This window comes from Theobroma umbraticum, unplaced genomic scaffold (assembly GCF_002168275.2).
Source record: "Theobroma umbraticum cultivar Fairchild unplaced genomic scaffold, ASM216827v3 scaffold_81.0, whole genome shotgun sequence".
NCBI classification, from domain to species: domain Eukaryota; kingdom Viridiplantae; phylum Streptophyta; class Magnoliopsida; order Malvales; family Malvaceae; genus Theobroma; species Theobroma umbraticum.
Genome location: NW_018397268.1, coordinates 3,082,317 through 3,095,616, shown reverse-complemented (window position 1 = coordinate 3,095,616; position 13,300 = coordinate 3,082,317). Strand labels below are relative to the sequence as shown.

General features: G+C 35.4%; 1 protein-coding gene across 3 annotated transcripts in view; it reads right to left on the bottom strand.

Annotated features, from left to right (window-relative positions):
* Position 1: 1 nt before the first annotated feature.
* Positions 2-13,300, bottom strand: part of LOC110425622 (Zn-dependent exopeptidases superfamily protein) — a 19,677-nt gene continuing 6,378 nt past the window's right edge. For 2 of the 3 annotated variants that reach the window (XM_021440546.2, XM_089785036.1), the window contains exons 5-14: positions 10,673-10,750; positions 9,939-10,013; positions 9,682-9,801; positions 7,740-7,904; positions 7,044-7,566; positions 6,613-6,769; positions 4,985-5,094; positions 3,175-3,287; positions 1,835-2,189; positions 2-660 (exon numbers count right to left, since the gene is read on the bottom strand). In XM_021440546.2, coding sequence (XP_021296221.1) covers positions 281-660; positions 1,835-2,189; positions 3,175-3,287; positions 4,985-5,094; positions 6,613-6,769; positions 7,044-7,566; positions 7,740-7,904; positions 9,682-9,801; positions 9,939-10,013; positions 10,673-10,750 — 2,076 coding nt within the window. In that variant the 3' untranslated portion in view covers positions 2-280. The remainder of the gene's footprint in view (positions 661-1,834; positions 2,190-3,174; positions 3,288-4,984; positions 5,095-6,612; positions 6,770-7,043; positions 7,567-7,739; positions 7,905-9,681; positions 9,802-9,938; positions 10,014-10,672; positions 10,751-13,300) is intronic. The other variant, XM_021440545.2, reaches the window with a different exon arrangement.

The window sequence follows — 13,300 nt, the reverse complement described above, 5'->3', positions numbered from 1 at the left end:
CACAGCCTAAGTTAGTGCTCAATGGCAGTCCTCTGAACAGACTCCAGTACAATCTCCATTGTTGTTTTCAGCATAGCCCAGACTAATGAACAGCATGAGAAAACCAATTCTTGTGCCAAAGCACCAATGGTACTAACAACTTTTTATTATAAGAAATTGGTAAGTGATGAAGGACAATCTAATTCTGTATTTACAGAAGCAAGAAAAATAGAAGATTGCACCCTGTCCCCAGTAAACCATCCTATGCAATTACACAAGAATACCAGTACCACTGTTCTCATTACGAGTCAAGGGGTCCATAATTTTTCAGTAGGGTCCCGAGGGGTGTTTCAGGGGTCTGGAAATTAACAGGAAGACTGCTCAGAAAAGATAAAGTGTGTGGAGAAGTGGACTTCCCAAACAAGGAACACCATGCCGGAAGCTTCTTAAGGACTCTTTCAGCTTTTGGGGTTAATTCATTAAGATCGGTTCTGAGCTTTAAGAGTGGACGCTGTTCCGCTTCCTGTCCCGGCATGTTGTGTGCCTTCTGTTCGGTCTTTTTCACCCAGAAGAGAGTCAGACCAAACCTTGTTGGTGCATTTATGCCTCCTGAAACTTGAATAATATGCCATCCATCTTTGCTGCTCTTACCATCCGCTGGGATTACCTCCATTGAATCCGCTGCATTCCAGGTTAAAAGTAAGATTAATAGACAGACTAGAGATTCATGTAAAGTGGGGCAAGCATTGATATCAAACTAGTGTAGTCTATATCCAGAACCCTACACCATTTCTCAAACACACTAGGAACTCCTCTTCACCTATCTCCGAAGCTTTTGAGATATCACAAAGAAAACCTAGACGTCTTGCTGTTGTTAGGTTAATCCAACCAGTACTTAAGTCACTCCCATAATAAATACTTCAGCAAAAGTAGACCTACATTTACATATTGCTTACTGTGCACAACGACCAAACACTTGCCTCAATGATCACCATTTCCAAAACTTGACATAATCTATCTTCAGTCATTTCCTCCTAGACAGATGCTAAAAAATATTGAATATTGCAAGTGAATCAACCTTCCACATCAAGCCCCTCACCACCACACGCCCAGCTGAACAGAGTTCAAATCAGCCAGTATAACATGGCACTGTCTTAAACTGAGTACATATGCAAGCATATAACATTATTGTTACAGATATCTAATTGAAGATTAAACCCTGATCAAGAAACAACTGCAATTATATATAAGAACAACACTCTAAGCAAAGAATACTCAAGAAAAGATTACACACAGCAAGTTTTAAATTTGTATGTTAACAACAATATCAAGCATGTTCCCAATAAATTTTTGAGCAACAGCTACATAGCATGAAACTATATCCAACGCCATCATTAGCTAGGGCAATCAGAAGAGAGAACTGGGGTTTCCATTTATTTGCCCAATAGAAATCCAAACCAGAGAAACCAAATTAAAAAGAAAGGGCTAACCACCATAAATGCTGGGGCATATTAAATAGTGCGATCCTAGGTGTTAACAAAGTTTCAGATTGTGCCCTGCTTTCTCACAAGATCAAGTGTCCATAATGGGAAATTGATCCCAGATACTATAACCCTTTCTCACACGGTACTCACAAATTATAAAATAGAATTTCTGAAAACTTTCCGCTAGTAAACACCATATCTGTCCTACCCTTCAGAGTGTGACAACTGCTGTAATTACCCCCTTCTCCATTTTCATTTCTGCCTTATTTCTCTCTGGTTTTTCCCCCTAAATAGGGAAACAGAAAGGAACAAATGCAAGTACGCCAATGAGAATAAAGAAGAATGACACACATGAGCTAACTTCATTATACCTTTAAACATGAAGTCATCAATTTCCTCAGTATTGATTGCAAGAAACCAGCGTATGGACCTCTTAGTATCAATTGCAACTCTTGTGATTCTCCTAACTCCATTATTTGTATCATAGACAACATCTAGCGTGGGAATATCTGACTCATTCCAGCCCCCTTCAGTTTCATCAAATGTCAAACAGCCATATTTGACTGAAAAAGTGACAAAATCAATAACCTTGTGTCTGCCACATACAAAGCCCTCTCTAACTTGATCAATTTCCTTAGTCAACTTTCCAGGAGTTATGGAAGATAGAGAAACAAATGAGATAGGCTTTTCACCAAATCTTCCTGTTGTATCCACAACATGCACCACCTGGAACCATAAAATCTTTTGTTATCTAAAGAAGATAAAAGAACATGTTTTATTAGATGCTAGTATTATGCTAACATTAATTCAACAATCCCAAGAATACATTTAATAACAGAGTGGAATCTGTTATTCTAAAACAAACACAATTGAATCTAAACATGAATGTAAAGCATAATTCAGAGCAACCCAAAGGCATCAGTTAAAACTAATTCAAACTAAAAAGGTAACCTGGAAATTACTGGTAAAGAAAGAAATGAAAGTTCCATGTAGATATTAAGTACTAAAAGCACAGCGTTCTGCTAGTAACTTTAAATGAAATCAGAATATCAGGCAGATAAACCATATTAATTAAGGTTAAATTAAAAAGAAAAGAACCTCAACTTTTTCTGATTTAGCTTACTTAAAAATGATAAGAATAATACATGTTCACTACTTATGAAAAAAAGCAATATTAGGACAAGGGATACTCCTTCCATATCACCACAAGGTGTAAATATCAAGAATAGGAACCTCATCTAAGATTATAATTTAGCTTCATTCCTACCTTTCTCTTTATGGAAAACAAGCTAGAAGATAATCTTAGCCGTTAGAATTAAAAACAATCTAAATTTCAAAAAATAAAAAATAAAAAACAATCTTTTAGCCCTTTCTTATTAGCTTAAACTTAGAGGATTGGTGGTTCTCTAATCAACTAAAACCCCCACTCTTGCTCTTTGAAGCGAAGCTGCAAACAATTGAAAAGGGGGTTCCAAGCAGCTGCAAGAATCTTTCATAACAAATCAAATGAGTTTAACATTATGCACCAAAATATTTGAGTTAAACATTTCATTCATTAAAATTCTTGGATTCAAGAAAACTGAACCACAAACAGGACATTTTTACAGTTTCTAATGTCAAGGACAACAACTATCATTAATATGATGAAAGGTAACACCTCGATGTAGTAGTTTAAGTGTGAAAATTGTTGAACTATAGGTATGGAACTTACATTCACAGCTCTGGCAAAGTCCTCAGTGAATGGTGGAATGATACCAGAAAACACCACAGCAAGTGAGAGAACAAACAGAATACAAGTTGAAAGGACAACAGATGTTTTTGCACCTACAATGCGGTCACACAATATGAAGAGAACAAACAGGCATGTCAAATAATAATTTTTTATAATTTTTTTATTGTACATAAAGGAGCACCTAAATGACAACATAGGAAAATTGCAGGCAGAAAGTAATTGACTCCGGGAATAGAAGAGATGGTTAACATCCCAAAATAATTTCATAGAAATAAATAATACTCAATAACTGAAGAAGCCCTTAAATCTTGTACATGGGTGACGGGCTTCAATAGCTTGCTTATATAAATATTATGGGCCCTTCATCCACAAAGAACTTCTTTTGCTTAAATTTTCATCACTTCAATAGCTTGCTTATATAAATTCATCCACTTTAAAAGCCAAAAACTAACCATTATGGGCTCTTCATCAGCAAAGAAGTTCTTTTGGTCCAATGGAACATGTTGATAGTTAGTAGGTAACTACTACAGTAGTTTATCATTTCAATCAAGTTTCTATGTCCAGAGGACACAGGTATTTCAGTAATCTTTTGTTTTGAGATTAGGCATTAGCTCTGGTCCATTGAGTTTTGGATCTAACAAACTTATTAGGCTTCTGTATATTTTTAGTTTATAGCATTGGCCCTTATTTTTAAGTCTCATGATTTAGGAGTCCTGGCCCAGGAATGATGAGTTAGTATTTGGCTAATTATGTCTTTTGAACTACAAGGCTTGGCGGAGTTGGATTTTCTAATAAAAGCCTGAGTTATAAAGTAGTACTACTCTTCTTCTTATTCTCTCTCTACACTACTACGCTGCCTTGGAGTGCTACTCATATTAAGCAAATGGTACATAACCTGCATTATTCTAGTTTTCTGCTCAGAATTTACAGCATCTTTTCCTATTAATGCCAGCCCTCTTTCATCATCAAATATCAATTGAATCAAACCCCAACTGACTCCAAAACCTTAACCCTTATTCCTATCAAAGCCATAAACCTCAAAATCCCTAAGTTTCTATCACTAGCTCACCAACACCCAAGTAGGCAGACTTCCCAAATCTGTTCTACACCAGTGGCACATCCTAACATTTGGCAGAAACTCTGGAAAACTTCAAAGCAGGCTGAAGATCAATTAACCATACACATCAGGACTATCAACTCATTACTCACCAGTGCACGTGCCATAATGCCCAAAGTTGAATTAGGAACCTTCTAAATTAAAAAAAAAAAATGACACAACAGTGGCATAATTAAATTATTTTGCTCAGCCATAAGTTCTTTGTTTTGCATGCTTATCATGCCTTTAGCTGGTGGCCAAAAAAGTTCATTATACATCAATCTTTTATCAATTAAGAGCTCTAGCTGTAAGGATTGTTTACAAACAATTATATTATGCAATAGCCACTGAAATTGAAACTGTTCAGAGGCTGCAAAGTTCCATGTTCCAGAAGGGTATTTGAGCATATCTGGCTCACGCTACCACCATATAATCAACTCTAGAAAACATATCCTAGATCAAATTCACATCTGTTCAAATTCACGCCCTTTTATGCCTAAAAGACAAAGACTCTAACCTTAAATTAAATGATATGACTGTCCTTAATGGTTAATATATATTCTGGACCTAAATATGCAATTTCATTGTCTGTATATTCATTGAACATTCAACCTAATGGCAACACCTCATCATCACCAACAAAAATGTCAATGCCAAGGGCAACCATGGAAAGCATTTGTAATAAATAAATACCTGAAAGATGAATATATGAAAGGAGATACACCAGAGTTAGGCATATAACAACAGCAATAAAAATGGAAAGTATCACACTCGCCAGCCACTCAGGAGTATCGCCTGGATTTCTACACACAAGCATATAAAGCAAAATCAGCAGTGGTTTTTTAAAATCTCTAAAGCAAGTATAAAATCCAAATTCCAAAACCAAACTAACAAGTTTGTCATGAGAACAACAACATCAAAAGATTTTCCATTAACACAGAGCATGCTATGCCCAAAGGATGTCGACTGGCAAGCTGTCTAAGCGCTAGAAAGATAGCCAAAAATATATTCACTATAAAACTTCTAAACAATCAGGTATTAAGGATTTTGGATCTTTTTTTGTACGTATTAAGTTTTTCTGCTTAACATTTGACCCAGTTGTAAGCTTTCTGATCATAAGGCTGCAAAACAGTAAGGTAAAAGATCAGACCCCAAATCCCCAAAAATTTCAATAGTTATGTAAAGCTAGTATAGTTTATATCTTCTTGTTGACATCTTTACTATGAAAATATTAGAAAAAAGCAAAGAGTGCATCTCAGAATCTTTTGTGACCACAAATATAAGTTAAGCTAAGGGAAATTTTATAGGATAGAAATAATACTTACAATGCTTTACACAATTGTATGTAGAATACCTAAGTACCAATATGCGTAGAAATAAGCATAGCTAAGACAATGATGCTACAATGGATGAACCCCTCAGCCAACCCCACCCCCCACACACACACACACTTGCAGAAGATAAAAAGTGCAAATGAGCTCCCTGAGAGAAGGCAAGTCCGGTGACAATCAAAAGAAAAAAATGAGGGGAGACACATTTAAAGTGATATGAAAAAGTAAAGTGAAGCCCTACAAATGCTTGGAAGAAAATTCAAATTCATTGGGTACCCATGACAAATACCAGAATGGAAGATCGAGGACATGAGTGGAAACTATCAAGAGGATTAGAATTTATTGATCCTACATGCAGATATGGGTCCTAAATGGCATAACAAAATCAATGTATCTGATCATATATAGGGCAAAGCTTAGATTTTTTGTATTTATCACCCATATTCTTTAAGGCAGTAATATAGTTGTACGAACTCTATACTTCTGTGACTTTTCAGGGAAAAGAAAGCTCTATACTTCTGCAAAATCCTCACTAAGATGTCAAGAAAAATATTACAAGCAAATTCTCAAGATAATTTTCCTCAAAAGCTCAATTCAAGTATGTTAATCACCCAAGTTGATGTAAATATCTAGCATACTGAAACAAAAGTAACAAACTAATATTGGGAGAACATTCCTGCCGTCCAACTAATATCACATGAATCTATATGACAGAACTCAAGATTGAATGATCTGTAAAACTGAATATCACTTGAGATCAGATGCCTGTCCTCTGAATACGCTGAAGGTTTGGAAGTAACCCTGACGTTTAAGAATGATTTATTTGCTGCTATTTGTTGATAAAGTATAAAGCCTTATCACTACTCTATTATCAGCACGTTCAATACAGAAACTTACCAATGCTGACAATCAATAACATGAGAAAGAGTAAGAATAGAATCTCAACCAAGGGAGAAACATTCAAACTAAGAACCATCTTATAAATTTTACCTGTCAAATCGTACAATAAGTCCAACGATTACATTAGCAAATCTAATGAATAAGCCAGCTGAAACTAAAATCGGAATGGCCAAGCCGATCAATAGAGTTGCAAGTTTGAGAGGCCTTGGTAACCGAACTGGGGTTAACGTTGCTTCCAACAAGCCATCTGAGGATTTTAGTAAAGAAAATTAGTCTAAAGAAAAGATCACATCAAGATAATGAATTCCAAATATTATACCAGACAAAAAAGGAGAGAAAAGAGTATAAGTAATTTGAAATGTGTTATCTACATTATTTATGACAGCACGCATCCACAGGTGCCCAACTCAGAACAATGTATCATTATTTTTCTTAACATCAACAACCTCATATTTATCAAAGTCACAGAAAGTGATGAAGTTATTCTTGTGCAAAAGACAAACTAATTATTGTCAGCTTACATGCAAATGCTGGCGGAACTAGCCAAACAAGGGCAACGTATGATGATCCAATTTTATAGTAAGTTCCTATAATCAAAAGAACAAGCCACTGCACAAAACCAGCTTTAAAGAGCCATCTTTCAGTCTCTAACTTGATCAGATCAGCTTGAATAACAGGTGACAGCTGTTTTCTCTTGGCATATATATTTGATATATATCTTTGCAAAACAAGATACCCCAAATGTTGACCAGTTAGAGCCCCAAGAAAAGCAGGTGCAGCAAACAACCCAACCATCAACCATGGGCTTGCAATATATGGCACTGGTGATGAAGATATAAGGGGTAGAATCAACGCGACAAGAGCAGAGAAACTTATTGAAAATATCCACATGAGGATAATACTCAAACATGAAAAGAAAAATGAAACCACAGCTGTGTAACCACCCATAAGCAAAGATGTAGTCCATATCAGAAGAGATTGCACTATCACCGAAAATTGAAGCATGTTTGCAAAACGCTGGTGGTAGACAACCATATATTGCCCCTGAGATGAACAATGTTTTAGCAACAGCATCCTGCAAATGTTTTCATGATAGCAGAATGCCCCACAAAACATTATAGCATGGCTAAAGAGGAAATAATAATGTGGAGCACAAGAGGAATGAGGAAAAGTGCATTTCCAAAACAAGAACCATGTGTCAAAGATAATGAAGGTACCAAAATATCAAAAAATACGGCAGTGTTGTGGTTAGATTTTCTGCCACCATCCATAGTTTTGACTTTTAGAAGATGAGAGGATGATGCAATCTGAAGCAGGAAAGAAAGCATATTTTCTCCAAGATGCTGAAGTGATCCTGATTTCAATAGCTCCAACTTGTCATTCTGCAGAAAATAGTCAATTTTAACTATTCCGAAATAAATTAAGAAAGAAAAGAATTAGAGTTGTCCTTCTATTTTTTTTACCTGTTCTGTTTTGTCTTCTTAATTAGCACTGAAAGAAAAGGACTAAAAATAATTCACTGTTCCTCTTTTACTTTAATTAATTAAATTATTTATACTAGGACTTCATAATTGTCTCATAGACTATGAATTGCTTTGAACACTGAGAATGCAGCGAAGTAATATTGAGATTCAATGAAACTCCAAAAGTGAACATATAATAAAAACACTCTGTTAATTGAACCAGTCGATACTTCTGAGAAACTAAAATGCTTTGTGCATCAGGTGTAACATTAACACTCTTATCTTTTTCTTTTCTTGATAAATATAAGGATGTTAATTAGAATGGCTTGTGATTTTCAAAAAAGATTGGCTTGTGAAAGTGGAATTTGTAATACTAAATATTAAAAAGGAATTCTAGTTAGAGGATCACTAGCCAATTAAATGTGCATCACATCATGTCAACCATTAACCCAAAAGCAGCTTAACATATTATTTTGCTTGCTCAATGGCGTAAATTACTGAAACTATGAATCTTATTGAGTGAAATTATTTGAATGTTAAAATATTTCAGTAGTATTCTTTTCAAACAAATAGCTAGGCATATTAATTTATGTCCCAGTTTGTCTCAATTAGTTTTCAAACATGATTATATGTCTGAATCATTAAAAGGTGCCTTATCCAACTACAATGTCATAATTCTTACATTGTTGGCAAGATTCAAAGGATAATCATGATTATTGGATTTGGTAAACTTTAATTGGGGAGGGATCCATTAAGGAGAGCACCATCTCTCCTTGACCTTTCTTGGAAGCTTGAGCTTCAGTACATGCTAGTTTTGCAATATAGCACCTTTCATTGGTTATTCCTTTCTCTTGTAATTACCACGAGGATATCATTTTTCTATTAGTTCAACCAAGCATATCATCTCTTTTGACCAGCTGATCATAATGGCTTCCCATTGATAAAAACCCATCCTTAAATGCTTTAAATCTCCTTATGCAACTTATTCAAAACTCAACTTCCATTTGCTCTTCTCCCTCCACAAATTAATAACTCGCTTTTCCTATTTTCCACTATTTGACAGCTCCACCATAATAATGCACTCTACTTCTTTCCACAAGACATTGTACATTTAAAATTCAGATACTAATATTGTGTGCTTCTTCTTGATACTACATATTACCAACTCTTACGTTATAAACTTATTCATTCCATCCTGTGGCCACAACAATTTAGCTCCTGCTCTCTAAGTTCACAACAAATGAACTTAATGGCTCTCTTGCAACTTGCAGTAGAAACCCCCCAAAATAAAAAAAAATGAGAAATGACAAGTATGCATCAATAAACCAGGCTTTTTCAAGCTATTAACTATTGCCCCACCTGCAGGTACATCAAAGCAAGCCTCCCCATGTTCTACACAATCTCTGACAACAACTGAATACATTAGGATTCTATCCTTGTATATCAGTCAGGCTATATACAAATACATACAGACAAACAGACATACATATATGTATGTATGTATGTACGTATGTGTATGGATCACAAATAGCATATAAATAAAGGAGCTAATCTTTTCTAGACCAAAGAAAAGGACCTAGTGAATCCCATTTCTTCGACCAGAGTAATAAAAGATTCCAAATGAGTTATAATTTGATTTCAAAATGAACCTTTCCAAGTGAATGGTGAGAAAAAGGCAAAGAAACAGATAGAAGACCTTAGTGTGATATACTGCACCATTGTCTGTGTAAACAAAGTCAAGCCCTGAAAGACCAGCAACCTCTTTGTACACTTGGAAATCTGTTGCAGATTTTATGGCTCCAGAAGAAAAAAGATCCTACAGCATTATACCATTCAGAGTTTAAGGTTTTCTTCTAACTTTAACAAAAAATCTATCAAAGCATATAAAAAGATGCACATGCATCTGAATGCATGTGTACACACACCCAAAAGAGAAGCTGAAGAAAATCACACCTGAGCTATGATTACACCAGATGGGTATTTCGCCACTGCAGCAAAGTTCTCAACAGCCAATGGATGAGGACCAGCCTATCAAGTAAAGGACAGAATATAAGTTGAAGGGATATATGGCAAAAACAAAGCAAACTAGGTAAGCCTAAGAAAGTACCTACTAATCTTGATTTGATTATTTTGAGGTTCAGAATACATATGACAGGACAATGAAAATTTCACATGGTGAATCGCAAGAACATCACTGAAATCAAATTAGTCCACGACCAGGATCTAACAACATCTCATACAAGCAGATGATTGATTCGGTCATATGCTTGATTTCACAAGGTCAAAACAGTGGCATATGAGCACTTCAAACAATAAAAAGTATCCTCTTCAAGAAAGGAATAAATAAGCATGGATGGCATAGCTGCCCAACAATCACTGTTTGCACCCATCCATGCATGAGAGGAAGAAGTTCCTGGTTAGTTCCTTCAGGATTACCACTGGTGTTAGACTGGAGAAAATTAGTTGGACCAATGCACCAAAGATATTAATCTCTGTTAACAGCTAACACAGTAAACAGGAGAAGGCTGTACAACTCAAATTGGGTAAATCTGACAAGCAGATATACACCCAAATACAGTACAATTGCTTAACTTTGTGATGAAAAATTTTGAACAATTACCATTGTCTCGTTGAGTGTATTTCACGAAGTTCATGTGGGGGAAATCAAAGTATTCCCAGAAATATACCTGGAAAATGCTGGACTTCCCTCCAATACCCATGGCCTCCAAATCAATAGCCATACGAATGGATGAACTCCAAGGATGCTGCAATAGCAAACTAAATGTTAATCCTTAACTCAAAAGATTTGGTTATTTTGTTAGTTTCTGTACTTGACACGTATTCAGCTGGGACCAATGCTGCAAAAGATTAATCACTTGTTCATGTGTCTAAAACCTACAAAACCACAAATTAGAAGAATACAAGTATGAAAAAGTATCCAAGCACTTTGCGAGAAACATGATCTAAAACGAAACATAATTCACCATCTCATGTAAAAATGAAATTTTATCTATGTACAAATAATTGTTTATTCATTATATTGAATTCCTAACCCCTGTTTTTCTAAACTCTCAGTGTCTCACTTCCTAGACTTAACCATTCTTATTAACAGACAAGGCATCCTTATTTATTAACATATCTCAAAATCTTAACAAGCACATTTTAACCTCATCCTCAAATTACCCCCTGCCCCCTCAATATCTCTGTCCTTTCTCTTAATTGCTATGTGATGAGATCAAATCATATCAATTGCCTACTCAAGCTTCATCATCTAACAAACAGAAACCAATACTTAACAAAATTTGAACAAGGATTGATGCTAGTGTTGCCAGCTAAAACAATATGGACATTTTATATCCTACGTAGACTTGCTGATGTAAGCACATCTAGAATTCTATTTTATTTAATATTTTAGTTAGGTTAAGATTTTATTTTCTTTATTTTATTTAGTTTAAGATTCTTTTTCTATCTTTGTTAGGATTTTAGTGCTTTAAGTCTTTATTGAGGAATAGGAATATTATTAAATTAGGATTTATCTTAACTAGTATAAATAGGTGAATAAGGGATTATTATCATTATTATTATTATTATTATCTTTGTTGTTCTGAATTTTATTTAAGAGGTTTCTTTAAAACTCTATTATTTTTCTATTCTTCCAAACACAATCAACCCTATTCAAGCTTAATAGTTGAGTTCCAATTGCCTTAAACCTTCCCACTACATCAAAGTGGTATCAGAGCAAACGATCCACTAGTTTACAAAGATTTTTTAACCAGAAGACTATGGTCGGCCAAGTAGAGATCGAGTTAGAGGCAACCAACCCCAACAAACTGAGTTGGCTAAGATGTAGAGAATGATTGATGATTTGACCCAAGCTGTGCAAGCCTTGCAGTGTTAAGAACCAATGAGAGCTGGAATGGAGAATCCAAAAGGTGACCACGACCCCTTGAAAGTCAAGATCATGAGGATGATGATGAATTTGAGAACAAGAACCCCTTTCATGAAGATGGACCCTCAAATCAAGCGGCAAGAGCTGGATTGGAGGGTTGATTACTACACGCTGTAGATTTAAATGGAGGAACCAAGCTTAAAGTAGCTAATTTTCATGGAAAGTTTCATGAGGAGGATTATTTGGATTAGGAAGCTAGTTTGGAAAATTACTTTGAATGTTATTTGTAAAGTTGAAATTGAAGGGTACCGCATTTAAATGGTGGAAGAGAGTTGAAGAGCAACGTGCACGATAAGGGATGCTTAAAGTCAGCACTTGGAAGCAAATTAAAAGTAAGTTACAAAAGCTGTTTTTACCTGCTGATTATATTAAGGAATTATATGAAAAGTTTCATTGTTTGAAGAAAAATAACATGACTGTTGAGGAGTATACATCGAAGTCCAATAACTTATCAATTCAAGTTGGGTTAACTAAAAGTAATGAACATTGTTAATTCTCGTTATGTTGTTGGTTTGAATCATTCTATTAGAGACAAGATGGGAGTAATTTGTTCGTACGACCTTAATGATGCTTGTCAATATGCTTTAGCAGCGGAAAAATCAAGTTTTACTCTATAGTGCTAGAAAGCCCTTATATGGCACCAATTGGCAAAGCAATTTTGAAGCACGATGAGGCTATCAAACATCCCAACAAAATTAGTGGGGAGCTGCCACAACCAATAAAACTAATAGAGGCGCAACCAATGTTGAAAAGAACGATAAAGGCAAGAGTATGATGCCTTATGGTGGACAAACAATTTTGGTTCTTCTACAAATAAAGGAGGCAGCAATTCTCAGATTTGATGTTTTACTTGTAGGGAAAAGGGACACATTTCTTTTGCTTCCCCATAACAAAGGGTGAACTTAACAGAATTAGAGGAAAAGTTAGAACCAGTTTATGATGAATATGATGAGAAGATAGAGAAAATCAATATTTATCCTACAAAAGGTGAGTCCTTGGTGGTATGAAGAGTGATGACAACAAAATACGGAAGCAAAAGATTGGAGGAGGCTAAGTATTTTTTGCACACGTGTTGTTTGTTAAGGTAAAGTGTGTGATCTTGTCATTGGTGGAGGAAGCATGGAAAATATTATTTCAAAAGAGGCACTAGACAAATTGAAGTTTCCTATAAGCAAACATCCTTATTCATACAAGATTGGGTGGCTAAAGAAAAGACCAAAGGTATCGATAACTACTCAATGTTTGGTGAAATTCACTATGGGAGGTAACTTGGATGCTGAGGCTTTATGTGATGTTGTGCCAACGGATGTTGATCATATTCTTGTTGGTGGACCTTGATTGTATGATCATGATATGGATCATAAGA